The sequence below is a fragment of the Dermochelys coriacea genome, chromosome 2 (assembly GCF_009764565.3).
Source record: "Dermochelys coriacea isolate rDerCor1 chromosome 2, rDerCor1.pri.v4, whole genome shotgun sequence".
NCBI lineage: Eukaryota > Metazoa > Chordata > Testudines > Dermochelyidae > Dermochelys > Dermochelys coriacea.
This window is the reverse complement of record NC_050069.1, coordinates 170,759,492-170,783,556: the sequence shown is the minus strand read 5'-3', so window position 1 is coordinate 170,783,556 and position 24,065 is coordinate 170,759,492. Positions and strand designations below refer to the sequence as shown.

Here is a 24,065-nt window from a genome sequence, read left to right as displayed (position 1 = left end):
ATAAGTCTAGGACGCACAAAAACATTTTAGTCTTAAAACTAAGGCTGATGGATTTTTTTAAAGGTGCCTTGGGGAGCTGGATGCCCATTAATGGGACCTGGGTATCAGACTCGTTAGGCAGCTCAGCCTCCATGTTGTTATCCTGCTCCTTTTTCTGAAGGCACCTGAAGAGGAACAATGATAGAAAAGACCAAAGAAGCCAGGTAATCAATCAGTGGATTCTTCCTGTAAATAGCACTAAATAATCTTAGGCTATGTCTACACTAGAGAGGTTGCATTGGTACAGCTGCACCACCGTAAGTTCGTTAGTGTAGCCACTCTATGCCTTAGTTAATCTATATTGATGGGAGAAGCCCTCCTATCAACATAGCGCTGTCTACACTGGGAGTTTGGTCAGTATAACTGCATCACTCAGGGTGTGAATTTTCCACGCCCCTAAGTGACGTAGTTATACCAACATAAATTTGCAGTGTAGACCAGGGCTTAGTGTTATCTTATTAAACAGCTCTTAGGTGTATTTAAGTTTTAACTGAAGAACAGATACATCATTGTGGATATGGTACTGATGGAGGTGAATGATTTGTCAAAAGCAAGGAGGATCCAGCTGACCTGCCATAAATCATGTTGGCTGAAAAGTTAGCAGCCAGTATTTGCCTGCTTGCTGAAATGATTCATTAGTATTAACATAGAAGTTCAGTAGGTCACAGGAGCATCATGCTGTCCTGGAAAGCTTAGACGAGAAGCGAGAGTTGAAGTTCAAGACACCCTGATGTGCATGGATACTCAATTCTGTAGACGTAGGGAAAAGAAGTAAATGAAACCCTATTGTGGTAGAGTATATTTTTTATGTTTATACTGAGTCTAGACAATGAGACATTTTTTTAACAATCAAGTTCCTGTCTGCTCCTGCATGTACATAACAAAGGGGCAATGAGATATTTAAGGAGAAGGAGCTTAGTTAGATGTTCTTGGCCAAAGAATTTCTCTCTCCCTATTATTGGGCAGCATGAGGAGTACCAATTAGCTATCCTTTCTGTATAAGAGAGATTTAATTCTTTGGTACAGTATACAACTATAACAGTAAAAGAAATAAAACAGTTTTTCAGGTTCTTTTACAAACTCATTTAAAGCAAGTTTGATTTATACCACTACTCTTGTTAATAGAATTTAGGCATATCTTTTATTACCTAGTGACTTGCAGTATCACCTTTATAGTTCCATCTTTGAAAGGTGCACTTTGCAGCTAAGAGAAGTTATCCAAACCCAGCTGTTTTTTTTTTTTTCAGGCAAAGCAAATTGCAAAGTATTTATAAACAGTGTTATATCTGTTTAATGTTTCAGGACTGTAGCTATTTTCTCAAATGTAGACCACACAACGAGTGGTCATAATATCATAAATTTTATTTTTCACGCTTTAAAACTCGGATCATCAAGGACTTTGGGTAAAATCCAAGGTTTTAAACAAAATAGCCAACCTGTCAAAGCTACTTGAATTCTTGGCATTTTTTAAATAACATTGTTTAGAGGAATATAACAGACAACCTTGTTCATGTTTTGATCTTTTCTGTTATGTTTGACACTACGTTAGAACATTTATCAGAGACTTTAAAAAGCAATTTTTACCATTCAGAAATTATATATAGCATCCTGAAAAGCAATGTAAACACCAAGGAAGCAATGCAAACCATCAGACCACTGAAGCTGATGATCAAGATTTAAGTGACATCAATGAGAGGGAGATTAGGCCATCAAGACTTTATTGTACCCACAAGACCATTAAAGCAATCCTATGGTCTTTTTCAGACAAAAAATATCATCCACATGTACAATTTATAACGTTGTTCTGGCTCTTTATAAGAAAATAATTAGGAAAGCATTTTAAAGTCTGATCCAAAGCCCATTGATGTGGATGGGAGTCTTTCCCCTGGACTTCATGAGCTTTGAATCAGGCCGATAGCCTCAAACCTGAGTAAAAGGGTTACAGAAGTTTAAAACTGGAGATAACATGGCAATATTACTATGCAGTATTGTAATGTTAGCACTGAAAGTTTAAAAAAAAATGTTGCTGAAGCACAATATACTCCTATGTCGAATGGAAAATAACTCAAATAATAAGAATATCTGTCCACAGCTACTGACCTGATTTGTTCCCTGAAAAAGTCAGAAGTGCTGACAGAAATGTTTGAGATTTTTAGATAATTTTCTATGTTCTTTGTTGCCTTTAACTTACTTTAATATCTGCACACATTTTGAAGCAGGACACACACAATATTATATATATAATACGCTTGGTAGAATTTGATTTTTATTTTTTTATAATGTCTATCTATTTGTAAGCATTTTTAGATGGTCATTGATTTTAAATTGTCACAGATGTGGGAAATTAAGAGCAGAGATTGTCAATTATTTAATGACAGGAGATGTTGCCATTCAAAAAGTTAGTTTTATAAATGGTTGAAACCCAAATTGTCAACATCACATATCAAAATACACAAAGTCAGTGTTCTTAAATCAACAAAGCATACCTGTTTTTACTATTCATCTGCTAATTTATTTGTAATAAGCCTAATTCAAAACTATTTTTCTTATTTTGCCTATCGAAACATTTTGATTATCTACGGATATTCTGTGTCTGGTGAGATTGACACTTATTAAAAATCTAATCCTTCTATGGACCCCAGGTGTATAAATTCTTTGGGAAACATGCACTTTCATAATATCACTTTTTTTCAATTTAAATACAGATCTGCGACGAACTTCTGCATAAATGACATCTTGTGAAGTCAATCGCATTGCATAAATGGAAACATGGACAGAATTTGGCGCAGAATATATAACGGTGCACACGAAAGTAAAACTCTTCATCGTTTAAGGACTGATTTGATGTGCAATTGACTAGCGGTGGCAGAGACAAGCATTAAGTGGGCTCTACATTTTACTCAAACTTGCAATCTTTCTTTTACACATCCCATTAAAATCAAATTACGCTCTTTCGCATCCTACTGTAATGGGTTATATTTCTCCCACATCAGACAGAAGGTCTGCAGACTAACTAGGCAGTAGGTGAAAAGTTTGTTCATCTTTCTCGTGGCTCGTATTATTCCTAGACTTGTACCAAGAAGGCTAGGCTTCTCCTCCTCTGCCGCCGGCAGGATGTGGCTGGTCCACACGCTGGTGCGTTTGCAGGGACATGAAACAAATGCGGAGCCTGATCAAAGCCCGAAGGGAAGCAAGGCAGGGCTGGCTCTGGGCAAGCGATGGCTGGTTGTGTGTGTTCCGATGGCCGGAGGCAGGCAGCGGGCGGGGGGAGGGGGCTGCAAAGCAGACTCAAACGTGGTCCTGTTGTCAAATCTGTGTTTTCTTCTTGTCAATCTGCTCCGATTGGGGAGACGTGTCTGGCTGCTCAAGCAATCAGTGCGCAGGCGCATATCGTTCCCGAGCCCCAGTGAAATGCTCTTGGACGTAGGAAGGGGATCACCCTCTTTCCCTGTCTGTGTTTCCTTCCCCCCCCCCGCACGTCTCTCTGTTCCTCTGCTTAGTCCAGGCCCCCTTGTTGTTTTTAACGTCGCCTACTCCCTAGGAAACAGTATCCCCCCAGCTCCCACTCCTCTACCCAGGCTATCTGAAGCCAGTTCTGCCTGTTGATTACTCCCCCCCCCCCTCCTCCGCTTGATTTCAAACCTTTGGGTGGTGTTTTGGTGTCATTAGGAGATTATCATCCCTGGAGCTCCAGCGAGGGGCTGTGGGTGTGTGGGTGGTGGGTGGTGGGGGGGGAAGAGGCTGGAGTAATAACACACAACTGAGAGTTTGACTCTGTCCTGCAGCCATCCCAGCGATCTCTGGCTACCAGGTTGCATCTGGGGCTGGCTGGATCCCTCCCTAGGGCTGCTTCTGGTTGCTAGTAGGTTTGGCTCTGGTTGCCGGCTCCTAGGAGGCTTTGCAGCTGGGGCTCGCCGGCTCCTAGTTGGCGGCGGCGGCTGCTCCAGCTCGCAGCCCCCCTTCCTCCCCCCCCCCCCCGCCCCATGAGCAGAGAGGCAGAGGAGCAGCAGCAGCAGGGGACGCCAGGAGGAGCATTCCTTCCCCGGGGTTTATGAATGGCACTGACATGGAGGAAATACGGTTTCAGAAAGTCAAGACCAAGAGGAAGAAGTGCTGCCGCTGCTGCTGCTCCCCCCCGGCCGCGGGCGCCGGGCTCGGGGGAGCCCCGCCGCCGCCGCGGCGGCGGCTGGCTGCCGTCGCCTGCGAGGACGACTTCGCCTGCAAGGAGCTGGAGTCCCTCTTCCAGAGCTACAACCTGAAGCTGGAGCAGACCTCCACCCTCAAGGCGCTGGCCGTGCTCATCGTGCTGACCGCCAGCCTGGCCCTGGTGGAGCTGCTCTCCGGCCCCAGCCTGACCATCTCCAAGGGCTCGCAGCCGGTGCACTGCATCATCTTCCTCTCCCTCTTCGTCGTCACCAACGTCAAGTACCTGCAGGTCACCCAGCTGCAGCAGATCGTCAAGCTCACCCTGCTCTTCAGCTTCACCTTCTCCTTCCTCTGCTGCCCCTTCTCGCTGGGCGCCTACGGCCTGGAGCCCCCCAGCGCCCCCGAGCAGGGCATGTGGCAGCTCATGCTGGTCACCTTCGTCTCCTACTCGCTGCTGCCCGTGCGGACCCTGCTCGCCATCGCCTTCGGGCTGCTGGTGGCCGTCTCCCACCTCATCGTCACCGCCAGCTCGGTCCGCGCCAAGAGGCAGCGGCTCTGGAGGACGGTGAGTCCCCGGGAAAGGAAGGGAGCAGCCGGGGGGGGGGGGTCCCACTGCAGCTGCTGTGTGAGCTGGGGGGGGGAGATTAGAGGATCCAGAGCGTGGGGAGTTGTGTGTGTGTGTGTGTTGGACCTGGGATGTGTGTAGAATTGCAGGGACGGTGTGTGCATTGTGGGGCATGCGGGGTGTGTGTTTATGCATTAGGAGTGTGTGTGTGTGTGTGTGTGTGTTGGACCTGGGATGTGTATAGAATTGCAGGGACGGTGTGTGCATTGTGGGGAATGCGGGGTGTGTGTTTATGCATTGGGAGAGTGTGTGTGTGTGTGTGTGTGTTGGACCTGGGATGTGTGTAGAATTGCAGGGACGGTGTGTGCATTGTGGGGCATGCGGGGCGTGTGTTTATGCATTAGGAGTGTGTGTGTGTGTGTGTGTGTGTGTTGGACCTGGGATGTGTATAGAATTGCAGGGACGGTGTGTGCATTGTGGGGCATGCGGGGCATGTGTTTATGCATTGGGAGAGTGTGTGTGTGTGTGTTGGACCTGGGATGTGTATAGAATTGCAGGGACGGTGTGTGCATTGTGGGGCATGCGGGGCATGTGTTTATGCATTGGGAGAGTGTGTGTGTGTGTGTTGGACCTGGGATGTGTATAGAATTGCAGGGACAGTGTGTGCATTGTGGGGCATGCGGGGCGTGTGTTTATGCATTGGGAGAGTGAGTGTGTGTGTGTGTGTGTGTGTGTGTGTGTGTTGGACCTGGGATGTGTATAGAATTGCAGGGACGGTGTGTGCATTGTGGGGAATGCGGGGTGTGTGTTTATGCATTGGGAGAGTGTGTGTGTGTGTGTGTGTGTTGGACCTGGGATGTGTGTAGAATTGCAGGGACGGTGTGTGCATTGTGGGGCATGCGGGGTGTGTGTTTATGCATTGGGAGAGTGTGTGTGTGTGTGTTGGACCTGGGATGTGTATAGAATTGCAGGGACGGTGTGTGCATTGTGGGGCATGTGGGGCGTGTGTTTATGCATTGGGAGAGTGAGTGTGTGTGTGTGTGTGTGTGTTGGACCTGGGATGTGTATAGAATTGCAGGGACGGTGTGTGCATTGTGGGGAATACGGGGCGTGTGTTTATGCATTGGGAGTGTGTGTGTGTGTGTGTGTGTGTTGGACCTGGGATGTGTATAGAATTGCAGGGACAGTGTGTGCATTGTGGGGCATGCGGGGCGTGTGTTTATGCATTGGGAGAGTGTGTGTGTGTTGCCGTGTATCTGTCTGTAGTTGTATTGAGGAGGTGTCTGTATTGGGGAAGTGAGTGTGGAAGCTGGATATACGGTGCCCGTGTGGTGCGTATTGGACGCACGGCGAGTGCCTATGGCTGGCGTGTTAACAGTATATCGGGGTATCAGGTATGTGGAGTGGCTAGTGGGAAGCGGTAGATGCTGAATAATCCGTGTTGGGACGTGTGTTCTTAGAGAAGGCATGTCGCCGTCTGCCTGCTGGCTCCCAACCTCACAAAGTTTGAAGGGGAGATGTAGGGCAGATGTGGGGTCAGAGTTAAGGGAGAGATATTTGGCTGCCGGGTGAAAAGGCAAGGAGAAGATTTTTGACTTTGTCTAATAGTAAATAATAAAAAGCAGCAGGACTTCTTCAATGGGGAAAAGACAAGGACACTCCATGCGGGAGATGCAGTCAATGAACATAAAGAAATCCCATCTGACTCACTATTGACTTGGAATAGGTAGCTAGATTTGTTTGGTGAGATCGCCATGAACTGATATTCTTATTTTTTCCACAGGCTCAAACCCCCAGGAAACCCTCCCCATCCCTCGACCCCAAATCGCAGAACTCTGGGGAGCTGGAGAAACTCCTTGGAAGAGGGTGGGAAGCCAGGCATGGAAATCCCACTTCTTTCTTCTCCCAGTATGCATGGCATTCCCAGCTTAGTTTCCCAATTCCAGCCACTTCCTCCTCCCCTTGCAGATTAGTTAAGATGTTATTGAACTTCCTAGCAGTCTTTCCCCCCACAAGCATTAATCCGGTGATGCCTCCCTCTGCAGCATTTTTGGGAATGTGTTGCTGCACTCTCCTCCATCCTCTGTGCCCTCCTCCCAGGAGGGGCTATTTATAGCCCTGCAGGGCTTTCTCCAGCTCCCATGGCCTGATGGGCTATACTGGGAATGGGGGAAGAGAGTAGGGAGATGTGCATGTTTGAGGCGGTAGGGCTAGGAGTCAGGATTGTCTGTTTAGGTTCTATTATGTTGTGTATCTGAACCACTGGGAAAGACTGATTTATTCTCTCTAGAACTGGGTTAGTTATGTTTGCTCTTAACAGGAGCAATAATGGGTCTTGGGGTTTTAGATTAATATTTAGTGATACTTTATTCCTTGTTTAGATTATTTGCTACTTTACTGCTTTTGATTTTTGATGATGTTCTCCTTGGTCATATCAGGCTGCGTTGTGACACTTAGACCATACACCCCCAGACACAGTAACAAACACATAGTCACATGCACCAAGGCATGCATTCATACACCTTCACCTAGAATCTCACACACACATATATGGATATAATAGATAGCCAAGGAAGTGAGGTTGCTGGGACTACTGGATTGCTCTTGGCTTGATGCTGGTGGACAAAATAAATTGTATGTTTTGAAGGGGAAGAGAGAGATAAACAGAGCTTTATGATTTACCCAGATAATCTGATGGGTCTATTTTTAAGTGCGTGATTTAAAATTTCCATGAGAAAGAGGGAGTGCTGATGAAATTCAGGGGGTCTCCATTGAAAACATCCAAAAAGATAAAAGAAAAACACTAAAATACTCTGCTTTGAATGGGGTTATAGACAGCTTCTTGTACCAGAAGACGGGAACCTTTTACTCCCAAGTGGAGCCCAGGCAATCCTAATTCCTATGACATGGAGGCAGATATTCATTGATACTGGGTTACAGCTACGTGTGACACCTGCTGTTCCACCAGAATTACACAAAGGATCTAACTTGCACCACACGTCTGTTTATGGTATTATCTTACCCAGGGCTTGACGATAAACATTTTGATAAGCTTTTTGTCCTCTTATTGATCTCTCCTCAGCTAATCAACAGACAATGTTAAAAAATCCTGCTAGAGCTGGTATAGCATTTGTACATTTTCCCCCTTACAAAGTAATTTGTCATTTATACAAAGTCCCATGGACATTATGCTTTGGTGAGAATGTTAGGCAGAAACCTGCTCGAAGTCGAGCAAATTAATCGGTCTGTGAATTTAACAGATATGTGTGTTGATTCGTCCCCTGTTTGCAAGCAAAATGCCTTGTGATTTGAACAGGAACACTTTGTGCTCTCTTATGATGAAGTTGTCGGTTTTTCACACAATATTTTCACAACTGTCGAAATTCTGAAGCCTGCATAATACCAGAGTAATTGCATCTTATGTGGGCATCCTGGGGGCAGCACAGCCCTTTTGTAGGAGCTGCTCCTATGCATGAGCTGCAATAGCAGTTGTGTCTCAGGCAAGGGATGTGCTCTAGTTACAGGATTTAATTCAGCCTGCCCTCAGTGCTTCCTTCTGTGCCAGCCTGTATGGATGCAGGACACAGTCCATTGTCCAGGCTTGTGGAGCTGTGCAGAGCTGCAACCGAATAAAAGGGTTTGCCTGGGCCCTGTAAACCGAGATTTTTTGCAACCAGACATGCAAAGCAATAGAACAACTAAGGTCAGCTTTTTCAAACATGGCCTCTGACTCCTGGGTGCCTCAGCTTTTGGGAGCCCAACTTGACATGCATTGGCTCTGATCTTTGGAAATGCTCAGTGCCCATAACTCCCACTGAAGTGAGTTGTCAGCAAAATCAGGCCCAATGTGTCTGAAGCTGGACTCGCCAAAACAGAGGCACCCAAATTCAGAGGTCACTTCTGAAAAGTTTTTGGCCGTAAGGTTTTCATTCCATTATAAACAGAGTTTCTTTATATCCAAGTCCTCCATCAGGCCCTGATCCTGGTCCCATTGAAGTGCCAAAGTCCCATGGACTTCAGTGGTGCAGGATCAGTCCCTAATTGGGCTCTTCTGTATGCATAAAATTTGCATTCATATAAAAGTATGAACAATTTAGCATATTAAAACCAATAGACTAGCTTGTTGTGAAAATAGCTTTTAATGAGGTTCAGCCTTAAGTGAACTTCAGGAATATTTAGATCAAATGTGATTGTGGTTAGTAATTCAGGGAGTTGGTTATGGGGACTCCCTGGCTTATTTCACATAGCCTTCTACACCACTCGAGGTGTTCCCTCCAAGTCAGGGTTAAATCACATTGACAGGGTAAGATGGAGAAAATTGCACTGTAGCTGTCCGTTCTGTACCTGTTTGTGACTAAATGGGGGAACCCAATCCCCAATGTTGACTGAATAATTGAAGTAAAATAAAATATAAAAATTGAATGTTACTTATGTATAACATACCTAGGGTGAAATCCTGACATTGAAGTTAATAATAAAACTCCTATTGACTTCATTGGGAGCAGGATTTCACCTATTTTTGTATATATAGCTACAGCATAGTCATAAAGGTCTACATAGTATATGTAATCAATAGCATTTTGGCCATATGACTCTCATTGACTGCAGTGGGAGACTTGAAATAAAATATTGCATGTTGACTATTTCTCCCTCGCCACCAGCATTTTTGTGAGCAAAACCATAAAGAAGTGTCTGGAAAAGGTAGAACCTACAAAGGAAGATTTAATGACATTTGCACTAGTTTGATTTATTTATGAAGTGCCCAAACATGTGCTAGGTGCTTAACAGCACAGATAAAAATATATAATCCCTGCTCCAAAAGCTTAGTCTAATTTATGTTGAGATTCAATGAGTGGGCATTATAGACACTAAAGGCAGATGGGGTGAGCAGGGGTTACTGTAATTACTTATCCGTGGTGTGGGCTCATCTTCATGTCTTAAGTTGCTGTTGAACAAATTAACTTTGTATAACATTTTAAATATTTTGATCTCTTGGTCATTAAAAGCATATATATAGTATTAAAAAAACCCTATAGGTATACCATATACCTATCATATATATATATATATACACACAACCTGCAAGTACAGTAGGTGAGTACTTGTAAAGTAGTAGGCATGCGGTAGCACCCTGCTGATACAGAATTGTGTATGCAAACCAAAGAACTGCAACACAAATTAACAGAACAAAGCAGAAACAGGGATGCCATTTTAAATTACCATAAATATATCTTGTTTTTAACACTGTGGACAGAGCAATATTTTTATAATGTACCCTTCAATCTATTTTATATTTAAATGTATTTCAAGCTGAACATTTATTGGGTCAAGCCAGTAACGAAATAGTGACAGCTTGGAAAATGGATGAGTAGAGGGGAATTGGTAAATTATGGAAAGAGCAGCCGCAAGGGAGGCTGGTGATTCAGAAAATGTTGAAATAACACATTTTTATGCTCTTTAACATTTACAATTTGATTAAGTTAATGTAGCACTTCCCAGGCCACTTGCAAAATAATCCACAATATCACACAGTGTTGTCCACATTTTGTGTTTTATATGATTAGTATTTTGCTGCTAATGTGGAAAAGGCAGTTAATTAACCACATTGTTGACAGGACTGTTGCTCCCCCTGTTCCCTTTGCAAAACAGAGGTGAGGTCTAGTGGTCTAATAAAAGGAGTGGCAGTCAAGAGCTACTAAATTTTAATCCAGTATCTGATGCAGTCTTGTCTTGTTGCATTGGACTAGTTGCTTACTTCCTCTGCTGCATTTTCCACATTTATGCAGTAGTTAATATTGGAAAGCATTATGTATAAGAAGTGCCAAGTATGTCCCTAGTCTCGCAAATGCTTCTGCATATCAGTAGTCCCATTGAAATCCATGGGATTCTTCAAATGCCTAAATTTACAAAGTGTTTGTAGGATTGGGGCCAATATTGGTAGTGTATTCAACCTCTATGCCTAACTTCTAGCTGAAGTTCACCTTGTGTTTGAAGGAAACTTATTTTTGGAAGGGTGAAGGACACTGATGTCTTTGTAGTTAAAGTAGAATTTTAGTCTTCAATTACAACATATCTTGAAAAGTGGTGAATAGGTAAGTTTCTGGTGAGTTGGAGACAGGGTGCCATTTGTTTCTGCAGAGTGTAGAGTTGCATTTTAAAAAATCACATGAAGGGCTACAGTTGTGAAGATGATTTTGCCCATGTGAACTAAATATAAACTAATAGCTTTGGCTTCTTAAGTCTGTAGACAGGTATCTTTAGTATTGTACTACTGTTGCTGCTTAGGGACTAGGCAGCAACAGAATGCAGTTTCAAAACTAGTGAGTTTCTCACTATGTTTGAGAACCAGTGGGCATCAGTGAAACTGACAAAAATCACATAGAGCTGAGGAAATCATTAACAATGAATAATTTCTCAGATAAGTTTAGCTACTTTTTTCTGCTTACAGAATGTCTGTGAGCAGACAGTGCTTCCCTCACATTTCTTCAAACATATATTTATCAAATTCTTTTTCACTTTAAAAAATTCCAAGTTGTTTGTTTACATTTCTATACAAGTATTCATTATTTAAACTATGCTGGATAGTTGTGATTGGTGAAATAACGTAGATTTTTTTATTTGTTTGTTTTGTTTATTTGTATTGTTGCAGTCCTTAGGTGCCCCAGTCACAGACCAAGAACTCCCATTGTGCTAGGTTCTGTATTTTAAAAAATGGTCATTGCCCCAAAGAGCTTACAGTTTTGTCCGCTGATTGGATGAGAATGAAAAAATTTCTTTTAGGGTTTTTGTTTTTCATATCCTGTTTCTGGGAATAGTAAACTCATTTAGAACCATGAGTACAACTGTAGAGACCTCAGAGGAAAGAATCATAGAATATCCAGGTTGGAAGGGACCTCAAGAGGTCATCTAGTCCAACGCTCTGCTCAAAGCAGAATGGAAATGTTATACTAATATAGTTTAGAAACTTACAGAATTAACTAAAATAGTTTTCCAACACATAATAATGATACATTCAAAGGTTGGATATCTTGAGCTCTACCAGGACTAGAAACAAATGTCCCATTAGAATAAAAGCTTCTGGCTTTCTAACAATATAACATACCTGTCTCAAGCTCTGATGCCTTGGAATGATAGAAGTAGCCCAGGTATGGCAGAGGGAGGAGGAGTTGTGGGCAGAATGCAGACAGAGAAGGTGGTCATCATTTGGGTAGGAGCATCACATAGAGTGTATGTGTAATTATATTTTTATAATTTAGGCTTGAGCTGGTCACAGCAGCATAGTTAAGGTTGGGGCAGATATTTCCCCCCAGTGTAAGTGCAAAATTTGGCTCCAACTATTTATTTTATTTTTTCTCAATATGAATTTCCCAGTTACAGTTGTAATACAGTACACTACTGTATATATCTGGTATAGCGCAGTGTCTAGATATTGAGGGTTTCAGATTGGTTTGATCAGATTTAACTACAATCATTAATCTCTACATGTTTCAGTGTGTCTTTGCATTGTGTGATATGATCCTTTCTAACTAGGGTGGCTGTGGTGAAAAGTTTCATTTATAACCTTCTTAAGTTTTGTTGCTTGTCAATGTAGGTAAATTATTCTCTCTCTCATAGTGGTCTATGCTGCTTTCATTTCCATAAACAGCTGGCAAACATAAAACAACAGCTTTTGGCAGTCTTGTGATTTTTAAATTCAGAGGGCCAGATCCTCACTCTTACTTCAGATGTAGTGACAATGGGAGTAGCACGAATCAAAGCCAAATGCAGATGGCACATTTGGAAGGCAGGAGAAGAGGCTAATAGCATCATCCTTCACTGTTCCTAAGCTCATGTTTGCTTTTCTGCATGAACACTAAGTTGTTGGGATCTCTAGGTTTTGAGGAGGTATAGAAGGGGGACAGGGTGATGCCATTCTATGTAGCTTTATTCCCTGGCAAATTAATGAAATATCATAAGGAAATTCCAGCAGGACTTAATGCTGCTGTATTCTACTTCCCTTGAAATGTTGCTATCGGGGAGGAAGCCAGTGGGAGTACAACTCCTGAAGGAGCACTGCTGCTGGGAACTGTAGGAGACTGGAGAGCAACACAGAGGTCAGGTCCTCTTTGCTGATACTCCAAGATCTCTAGGGTTGGGGACTAGATCCTTGGGTTAGCATGGTTGGAGGGGCTTGTGAACCCCTTGTCCCCAAAGAAGGGAAAGTAGCTCCTGTTTTCTGTTACTTCTAAGCTGCAGAAATGTGACCCCACCCCCAACCACAGGACCACTTTTGCTCCAGAGAAGATGGTGTAGCTCAAAATCTTTTACAATCTGAAGTACATAGTTCAGGAGTTTTGAGGAAACAGCATTTTTACTACACTGTCCATCCATCTGTACTAATCTGAGGGAAATATTGACTTCAGTAGAGTTACTCTGGATTTACACTAGTATTACTGGGGCAAATTCTCATCTCAGTGTGGATAAATGTAACAATACAATGCAAATTTATTCTGAGTAGCATTTTCATACAAACAGTATCCCAAAAATTCTTGTACAGAGTGAAATAGTAAATTGTGATGTAAGGAGAAAACTTATTTAGGCCAGGCCAGGTAGATTACAACAGAAATAAAGATCCGGTGTTGCCCAAGACACTATTTTCTTGGGTGTTTCAGAAATTGCAGAGCTGTAAAATGTTCCATAGGAAAGAAGAAATGCACACTACCTGGATGCATTAAAATATAGCTATGGTAGAAAGTGCTATTGACACAATCCAGAAGTTGCCTTTTTGCACACAGGAGTGCATTACTGAATTTGCTAACAATGGTTATGCAGCTTCTGAGATAAACATAAAGCTTACAATTAATTGTCCTTTCCAACTGTTGCCACAAGAAAAATGTCTCTAATTATAGCAGATCTACTAGTCTGCCTTTCTTTCACAGTGTACTTTAGTTGTTCATTCATATACTATAATAGCAGAGACATTTTTTAGATTTGTATAATTCACTTATGAAGCTCTGAGGACTATAAGTAATTATCCACCCACACACAATTAGGAAATAAAGCAACATTAATAAACACATTTAGAATAGAGCCTTGTTTAAAATATACTCATAGAATGAAGTATTGACAAGCCAGAAAAAAATACTGTGTTTGAGTAGTACTTATGTAATTTCCTACTTAAAAGCTGAGAATGGGCCAGTGCTTCTAATGTTCGCTATGGCATTAACTGCCAACTAGATCCTCTAGTTCAGAGTGAAGACTTCCCTCTTCCTGTACCATGATGCCTGTTACTTTGGTTGAACACAATGTTGGATGGTCTCATGTTTGAGGAGGAAAACAAGCTAAAAGCGACAATTAATAAATTTAGGTAAAAACATTTTCATAAAAACTACTTTAAAATGAGTAATGTTGTGTTTTGCCATGCTGTTTGGTTTTGTTGATACCATGAAATGCACCCCTTCATAGAGCAGCATTTGTCTCAATCCAGAGGGACCAGGCAAGGCCGTCATCCCACTTATGGTCCACTTAAGCCCTTATTACAGGGCTTTGTGGAGACTTATGGGGTGTGTGGGTCCTGCATAGGTCTTCTGCACTGGGGTGAATTCCACTCACAGTGCCCAAATAAAGTGGAATTCCATTTAATGGGACTTGCTAAGGAGGTCAGAGTGTGTTTATGTGCATCTGAAGAAGTGTTTTTTTTTACCCATGAAAGCTTATGACCAAATAAATCTAAGATGCCACTGGACTCCTTGTTGTTTCTGCTTGTAGAGAAACTCGTCTGTAAAACAAAAAATGACATCAGCAACACTTGGCCAGGGTTCCACTGTATTTCAACATAGTATTTGCCTATCTTTATATCTTTATCCTTGTCTTTTTTCTGTACATAGGATTGTAGCAGGGTAGACACGGACGTCAGAAGAAACCTAGTTCCCTATGTCTGCATTAGGGGCGATAAGTCTGCCCTACTTGCATTCAACTAAGCTTTGAAATGTAGTTTCTGGTTGTTTTGAAATCAATGTCATCTTCATGTTGAAAGAGTGAATGGAGCCCCCCCAGTTGAGTAAGGGAGGAGATGAACTGACTGTAGCAGCTGTCACTATTCTACCACTTTGGAAGTTTCTATTTGATTTTTTGATCTTCATTCCTGCACATGCTAAAAATTCACTAGAGATTTCAACACCTTATGGAGCCCTAGTAGGCCAACAATTTTCCAACCCTTCCACAAGGATTGGGAGCCCTCTTGGACAGACAGCTGGATCAGCTTAAATGCAGCCTTTTTTTTTTAAATCCAAATGCCCTATTGTTGTCTGTTGAACTCTGAAAAACCCAGCTTGAACCAGCATATTCAAGCCTTCCTAGTGGGTGGTACCTGTCTGGGCGTGTCTACAACCTGAGTGATTTACCTTAATCACCTGTTTTTTTTAGTTTCTGGTGGAGCTGTGGCAATCCTTCTTCCCACTGGAGTTGCATATAATCCCTGGTCCAGAGTGATACATAAACTGTTCATAAATTTAATGTAAGTAGTAGAGCTGGGTTTTGAGCAGTGGTGGAGCCACCTTCAATTCATGCCACCTCTTGGCTTGAAAAGCCACATGTACACCTAACAACGGCTGAGGGGAAGGTGCCACTTCTATCCCCCTATGCACTTTACCACTGCTTAATACAATATGGTCCTCCAAAGATATTGCATGTGGTTGCAATATCTGTCACAGAGCTCACTCTGATGGTATTTCTGTCATTAATGCACACAGTGAAGTGCAAGGTATATTAACACAAAGACTTCAGTGGAGCTGGAATACCCCCATAAGAAAATTGTGGTTCCCTGGTAGTTATAACAGTTTTCCTACCAGATCTGCTCCAAGTGAGAGAATGGACCAGGGATGAGAAGACAGAGTATTCCCATGTGGATGAGGAAGCCTTGGAAGTGATTGGGGCAAGAGCTGAGATGTCTCTCGCTATCCAGGAATCGGAGACCTTCTGGCTCATTCACTGTGGCTGGAAGCTCCAATTCAGAGGTGTTTGGACCTTATTGTCAAAAGATTCTGATTTAATTCCACAAAGCCTAGTGAGATAGCATGATCTCTGAGCCAGTCTCCCCCATCTCCCAGTGCACTGATATGATGATGAGTCAGGTTCAGTTGCAGAGCATAAGTTCAGGGAATTTACCCTTTATTGAATGAAATGAACAATATTTAAAGTGAGTGAAAATCAGCCCCTATACACACTGTCTGCATGAGGCCTACACACTACGAAAATCCCACTTATAGATCTATTTTGAGGGGATTAGCTGGGACTTGATGTGAATAGGCCTGGATCAATGCACAGATATGACTTTCACTCATACACAAAACCCATCACCTACCCCACCTTAATAGATCCTTTGTATAGTGAAAAAGAGGAGTCAAATAGTATGCAGACTTGCTTTGCATGGTTTCTGACATTTGCTGCAATTGCATAGAAAAAAAATGATGTGCTAATTGGGGGAAGTACAGGGCCATGAAGTCGAAGGAAAAGCAGCATTTGATTTGGGAAGGAGATGCATCTCGGCAATGACTAATCCAACGAAAAGAAATCAAAACTCATCTTTATCCAGAATGATCACAAGTAATAGGTCTGTCGCTCAGAAGAAAGAGATGAGATAAGGGAATTCTACTTCCAAGGCTAGAACTACTTTGTACAAGACATTGCAACTGAAGGCTCTTGTTTCTGAGTCTGTCCTTTGGCAATAAAACAAAGAACTATAAAGCTGATTTATAGTATGCCGCTACATTAAATTACTATAGATCTTCTAAGTACAAACTTTAAAAGAGACTGTTCTATTCCACCATCAGAGTCCTGGAAAGGGTTTGTTTTTTTTTTAAATTACATAGCTCATGAGAGGAATAGTGTGACAAAGAGCTTTTCGTCTCCTAGGTCAGCATCTCCAGTTAATTTAGGTTGACAAGGCCTGAATGCCATTACCATCTAATATCTTTTGTGATGCCCTATGGCGTGTAAAGTGGATTGATAGTGTTAGTCCAGTTCGTGCTGGGCACATGTACAAATAATCATTACAATTGACACAAAAATACACCAGCGCTAACCGGCATCCTTTGCAGTTTCAGCAAAGAGTGGCCAAAGATTTAATTCCCCATGCCTATGCAGACTTAGAGATGGCCCCTCCAGATCAGAGTTAATGAATATTGTGGAGGAAGCATCCATGGCCACTTGTACCATGGCTATTGTGTGGACAGCAGATTAGGCCTGTTGATCTGCCACATTTAATCAGAAACTAAAAAATTCAGATAAATCCTTGGTCATGCAAGTCATCCTGTGCAGATCATAGGGAGGGCCTGCAGACATGATTCAATATGAAGAGTGCACCAGAAGACAACAATTCACAAGTTATGATTTACACCAGGAGTGGGGAAACTTTTTGGCCTGAGGGCCACATCGGGGTTCCAAAACTGCATGGAGGGCCAGGTAGGGAAGGCTGTGCCTCCCCAAACCCTAACCCTATCCACCCCCTCCCACTTCCTGCCCCCTGACTGCCCCCCCCCCCCAGAACTTCTGACCCATCCAAACCCCCCCCATTCCTTGTCCCCTGACTGCCCCCTCCTGGGACCCCCTGCCCCTAACTGTCCCCCAGGACCCCCCCCCGTTCCCTGACTGCCCCAACCGCTATCCACACCCCACCCCCTGACAGGCCCCCCCCGGGACCCCACCCCCTATTCAACTCCCCCCCAATGCCCCTTTCAGAATGCGGCCCTGGGAACATGAGTGGAGGACTCGGGAGGAACAGGGGCAGCCCCGCAGCCAGAGAGAAGCGGCGGTTTCCCCTTCAAAGCGCCACTTCTCTCCGGCTGGCTGCGTGGCCGCCCAGTGTTCCTCCTGTGTCCTCCGCCCACGCTTGCTGCGCTCCCGCCACCCACACCGCCCGCTTGCTCCCCTGAGGCTGCAAATGAGCCTCCCTCCCTGCTCTCCCCGCCCTCTCAGTGCAGCCCACTCCCACGCTGGCAGCGCGGCTGCAGGGGAGGGGGGACAGCGAGGGAGGGGCTGGGGACTAGCCTCCCTGGCGGGAGTTCAAGGGCCAGGTAGTATGGTCCCGTGGGCCGGATGTGGCCCACAGGCTGTAGTTTGCCCACCTCTGATTTACACACTACTTTTTCCATGACATAGTAGCTACTTGCATATAGGAATAGTTACTAGGTGGTTGGAGTTTTTAAACCAGAATTGCTCCATTTTTCTCTTGTTTACTTGGTTTATTGATCAGAAGAGAGCCATTTTTCTGAAGTATCAAAAATTGCTCAGAGTTAACATGCACATCTTAGATTATTAAGGTTTAGGTTTGCAGATAATGTAACTACTCCAGACCTTCCAAACTACTGCCCATTGCTAGTATTAACTTATTTAATAAATCAAAGTGGAAGGAACAAAACATATAGACTGCTGTTGGGGTTTGTGTGTTTGTTTTTTAATGTGTTGAGCCAAATATGAGATCCTTATTCAGGCAAAATTCACATAGACTCTAAGTCAAGATCAAGTGAAAACTCAGGTCTAGATCATTTGTCTCTACAGAAGTACCTGCATAGGGGCTAAAAAAATTAATGAAATTCCCCTCAGAAAGTTTCTTGTGCAGTCTTCTATTGAGGAAGTCCCTTGGAATCAATATGGATCTCAGAGATCTGCTGCTGGCATGGCCCCATCCACTCAGACATTAGTGTCTTCTTTGTTGTGCCTTTGGACTCTCTGCAGCACCTGGGTACCACATTTTATGGAGGTTCTCTCCCATGGAGGAAGCTCCACAAAGAAGACCAGTCAGCCTCTAGCCATCTTAGCTTTCACCATGTTTGCTTACTGGGTCCAGTGGAGGATATCTCTCATCCTTGATCCACTTATCTCCTTATCCCGCTTCACATAGAATTCTCTGTGAGTTATAGAGGAGAGGGGGATGCTTCTATGGAGGCAACTGAATGCCCCCTTTTCTATCTGGGGGATGGGATATCTGCATGTGTAAGGTGCCCTCTTCATGCGGAGCCAGAGGACAAGATCTGTCTCTGAGCAGACCTCAGGATTTGGCCAACTTGTGTTTTTATATAATTTGTTATTCAGGTTAGGTATAGAATATAAGTAGGGTTTCTCTTTTTTAGAGGGTTCATTAATTTTATTTTTAGGGCGTTGGGTTTGAGTTTTATGTAGATGCCCATAAAATTGATTTTGTTGGCGCTTTCTCTTTGTATACACTGTAATGCGTAATGAATATTATTTACATTACTCATTGCAGAATGTACTGCTGTAATAAGTTATCTCCTTGTAATGTTCTCTAGCGGACGTTAATGTAGTAGTGTTTAAAGTGCACGAGGAAAACTTTAGTGTACACCTGCTGGGTCTGCATGGACCCATTATGCGCAACATGATTGTGTGCTTTAGAAATCACACCCCTGTAGTCTGCGTTACTGCTCTGTGTAGACAAGCCCATAGATACAGCTAACTCTTTCTGGTGTTTATTGGATAAACGGTTTTTTTCCTTTTTTTATTGAGTGGTTTATTGGTATTTTATTGGTTAAAACCTCAAATCAGAAGCCCCAAATATAAGGCATCTAGAAATAAAAGACTGAGGTCTCAAATATGAATAGTAATTTGTGCCTATATAAAAAAATGTAAGTTCTTTAAAGAATTTTATGGAAAAGCTTCATGAAGCAGTTGTTAAAATAACTAAATCTCTAAAGTCTCTCAAAGACAGAGCTGCAAATCCCAGTTCATATTAGGAGTGCAGCTGTGTGCATCTGCGCATCGTGTGTGTGTGTGTGTGAGAGAGAGTGAGAGAGAGAGAGAGAAATATTTATGGGCAAAATTAACTTGGTCTTTTGTTGGTTAACATTTTTAACAGTAATGATCTTGAAACATATGTTGTTTGTGCAACAGACACACATTACCCCTGAAGGGTCTTCTACTGCTGTAACTTAATTGAAGCCTAACCTATTTAGTTAGTCCACAATCTAACAGGATTATTTTGGTATTACATAAATTGAATACAGTAATTCTTCTAATACATACCCTCCTAAAAGGGAAATATCATTGGAAGTTGTTTTAAACTAAATCCCCAGCGGGGTATTACACATAAATAAAAGTAAGACTATCATCTGATTGCAATTAGTAAATGCTAACCGCTTGATCCTGCCTTCAGATTTATGGATTAACGTAGGCTTATTAAACTGATGGACAAATAGCACTGACAGTGCCAGACATAGAGCTGAGAGGCACTAAGTAAACTTCTTGCACATGTCTGCTAATGCACTTCAGTCCTGATCAGCAAAACAAATGCTGTTCCAGTTCTTGGCCTTGTGTACAAAGGCTGTGCTGTTTTTCGTAATGTGTATAAATGCCCAGTAAATGTGATGCCAACTCAATCTACTGGATTTTCATTTCTGGCCCTACAGGATTGGGATCTGAAACTTGGGAGGTGAAAGGCTAGTGCATTAGTAAACTAACTTGCTGATAGAATTCTGGCATATTGACGAACTACACCATAGAGTCCCTCCCTCCAGCTTTCATTTTAGCTTAATTTTGCCTGTGCTATCATGAAACTGCAAACGGTTCCAAGACCACTGCAATACATTGACATATTGGGTAAAAGAGATCAAACAGCTAGTGGGACATTCAAAAGTGCTCAGTATCTGCCTAACTTTATTCCCACTGAAGTCAGTGGTAAAGCTCTGATTGACCTTCGATGGGCGCAGAGTTAAGCTGATGCTGAGGGCTTTTGAAAATGCAACCTCTCATCATCTTACTCTTCATTTCATATCCAAGCACATGTATTTTTAATCCATATCCAGATGCTTTGGCAAGAAGTAAATCTCAGAAGATACGTGTAAAGGCTAAGCAAATTGCAATTCCTCTTCACTGCATCCGCTAGCCATTTATACACAGTGGGCCAGATCTTTAAAGTGTGCGACAATCAATTGGAGATCGTGGCAGGAGGAGCGCTACCGGGGGGGGAGGGGAGGAGAAAGGGGGGGCGGCCCTGAGTCCTCCGGCCCATGGAGGAGCAGGGGCAGCCATGCAGCCAGCGGCCGGAAAGAAGCAGCACTTTTCATTTCACAGCCGGCCGGAGAGAAGCAGCTCTTTGAAGGGGAAAGCGCCACTTCTCTCTGGCCGCTGGCTGTGTGGCTGCCTCTGCTCCTTCTGAGTCTTCAAGCCCATGCTCGAAGGGCCGCATTCCGAAAGGGGCTTTAGAGCTGTAGGCCGCCCCGGGGCCCCCTTAGCCTAGGGCCCTGAAGCCCCTAAAGCCCCTGTGTTCCGGGTGGCCCTGCCTGATGTGGGGGGGGCAGCTCCCAGAATCACAGCTCCCAGAATCGTGGCCATGGGGGTGGTTCTGTGCTGCGCTGAGCCACCTGCACACCCCCTGCACCAAACAGGAGGTGCCCCAGGTAAGTGCTCTGCACTTCCTGCCTGCCCCAGCCCTGAGCCTCCTCCCGCACCCCCACCCTACAGGTCATAACCCAGATTTCCCCCCCATTGTGCTAGGTGCTGTACAAACACCTAAGAAACAGCCCCTGCCCCAAGGATCTCACACTCTATATAGACAAGAAAGTCAGAGTTGGAAGGGAAACAAAAGAACAAAGCAGTCAAGTCATTACCCAAGCTTATAGAGCAGGTCAGTGGCAGAATGAGGAATAGAACCCATGTTCCTGACTCTTTGTTCAGCGTTCTGCCTACTAGACCAGGATGTTATAAATAAGAGTTTGTCTTGAGGGTCATAAACCCCCTAGGATTACTTTTAAATATTTCAGTTTGGCTTGGGCTATCCTATGCTGTCATGTCCTCTTCTTTCCAGTTACGCTGAGATGAACACTTTCCTCTCTTGGGTCAGCATTCTGACATGGGGCAGGATGCTCACAAAAGAATGAGGAATTTCATGTAACAGTTAAATGGAGCATGTTTAGGAGCTGCTTAGACTTTTTTAAAAAAATGTACTTGCCTCAGTAGCTTGATTATTAACAGCATAAACTTTGCCTGAAATGTTGTTTTTGTCTGACCCAGGCAAGACTGAAAATGAATGAAAGCAAGAAGAATAATTTTATTCATGTTAGTTTGTTTTTATCCTCTAATAGCTGAGATAGTTTCACTTTACAATTTGTTCTTCTGTGGTCTATCTGATGCAACTAGGATGACCAGATGACAAGAACAAAATATCGGGACACATGGGGGGGCAGCCACAGGCTCATCCTCCCACCAGGGCCGGCTCTAGGTTTTTTGTCGCCCCAAGGCAAAAAAAAAAAAAAAAGCTGGAGTGCCGCTGAAGGAAAAAAAAAAAAAAAGCCAGAGGGCCGCTGAAGCAAAATGTTGGGACAAATGGCACCCCGATCATACATCGGTTGGGACGTGGGACAAACAACTAAATATCTGGTCACCCTAGATGCAACAAACATGTTATACAAAAACATTCATTGTTTAAACACAGCAGCCATTTTGAGAGGATTCAGGAATACAGATCAAGGAACTCTTTCTAGTCTGTGTCACACCATGAGCATTATTAGTAGAAGTGCCTAAGAGTGCCAGTGATGAACCAGGACCTGATTGTGTTTGATTCTGTAAAAAGAAAGAACCAAAAAAGGTCCTTAAATGCTATTAAAAAAAACAAAAAACCCTATGTTGAATTCCTTTTCTTTTATGAATGATATTTTAAAGGAATATTAACAGCCTGGAAGCAGCATCTTACTGCTACCCCCTGGAGAGAATTTTGGCTTTATGTTACTACAGTGGTTAAAGTAGATGAAAACAGGGAGGAGGGAAAGCTCTCACTCCATCAGGCAAGATAGAGGGGGAGCTACAAGAGAGCACTGCTTACCCGAGCCAGGCAGAGCAGGGGGAGCTGTTCTCATTTTATCATCTGTGTTGCTCAACAGCCGTTCCTTTAGAAGTTTGTGATGGGATCATGGGCTCAGAAATGAATTCTGCCAAGTCTCATGGGCCTGGAAGGATGGTAGATTTTAGCTGTAGTCTTGTGGTTGAAATCATAACTCTCAACAGCACAAGGAGACACATGACTCACATTAAGGACTTTTTGTCTGCATCATATATTTTATCAGTAGTCATAAAATGGCTTTTCATGTCAGTAATATATACAGTATCATAATTAAACTTAGTTAAATAAAATAGTATGTACAAAATTATCATTTCCCCATTGTGAGGTTTTGCTTTGCTTTTCTGTACCTCTACTGTACCTCTGTCCTTTAATGTCTCTAACCCTACAGTAGTTCTTTTTCAATTTGTATGCTTTGGGCCTGAGTCTTCTCTCACCTATACCAGGAGAGAGCAGGTGTAAGTCAGGAGCGTTATTGTGACACTTAACCAGTATTAGCGAGAGGAGAATCAGGCCAGTTTTCTTTAATATTTCTTCTCTTCCCTCTTCCATTTTTCTTCCCTTGCGAAGGAAACAGGCCGAAGGTCCCTAGTTCTCTCTGTTCCCTCAGTCTCTCTTTCTCATTCTTGCTCTACTCATGCTCTTCCTTCCCCAAAGTTCTCTCCTATCCCAAACTTTCTCTCCATGCATTTCCACAGGAACCATAGTTAAGGGCAGAAGGAACTATTATGGCCATCTACTCTGACCTTCTGCATACCACATGACATAGAACTTCGCCCTGCCTCCACCCCATAACTTCTGGTTGAATGCTAGAGCATATCTCTTCGAAAGACATTCAGTCTTCATTTTAAAGACTCAAAGTGATGGAGTCTCATCTCTATTTCTGCAGCTATAGAGGGCTTCTTGGAAAGAGGGATGTTTCCTTTGCAGCTTCACACATGGAGTTCCATGTGTGTGGTGGAGGACTTGCTTGAGGACTTGATCTGCCTCTTTATGCTACTTTTACCTACCTTTTCCCCAGTTGTCCCTTTCCAGTTCCCATCTTGCCACAGGAAACCGGTCCACTTAGCTACCATTTATGTGAGCCTGCAAGATTTCCACTGTCCACCAGACTTATACAATAGGAACACAAGAACTAGAAGTCACCAAATGAAATTAATAGGCAGCAGGTTTAAAACAAACAAAAGGAAGTATTTTTTACACAACACACAGTCAACCTGTGGAACTCCTTGCTAAAGCATGTTGTAAAGGCCAAGACTATAACAGGGTTCAAAAAAGAACTAGATACATTCATGGAGGATAGGTCTATCAATGGCTATTAGCCAGGATGGGCAGGGAGGGTGTCCCTAGCCTCTGTTTGTCAGAAGCTGGGAATGGGTGACAAGGGATGCATCACTTGATGATTACCTTTCTGTTCATTCCCTCTGGGGCACCTGGCATTGGCCACTGTCGAAAGACCGGATAGTAGGCTAGATGGAACTTTGGTCTGAT

The 24,065-nt window shown here is 43.3% G+C and overlaps 1 protein-coding gene across 1 annotated transcript in view; it reads left to right on the top strand.

The window, feature by feature from the left end:
- The first annotated feature begins 4,034 nt into the window (after positions 1-4,034).
- Positions 4,035-24,065, top strand: part of ADCY1 (adenylate cyclase 1) — a 226,402-nt gene continuing 206,371 nt past the window's right edge. Inside the window, exon 1 of the mRNA XM_038392725.2 lies at positions 4,035-4,750. Within this exon, the coding sequence (XP_038248653.1) occupies positions 4,091-4,750 (660 nt within the window). The 5' untranslated portion in view covers positions 4,035-4,090. The remainder of the gene's footprint in view (positions 4,751-24,065) is intronic.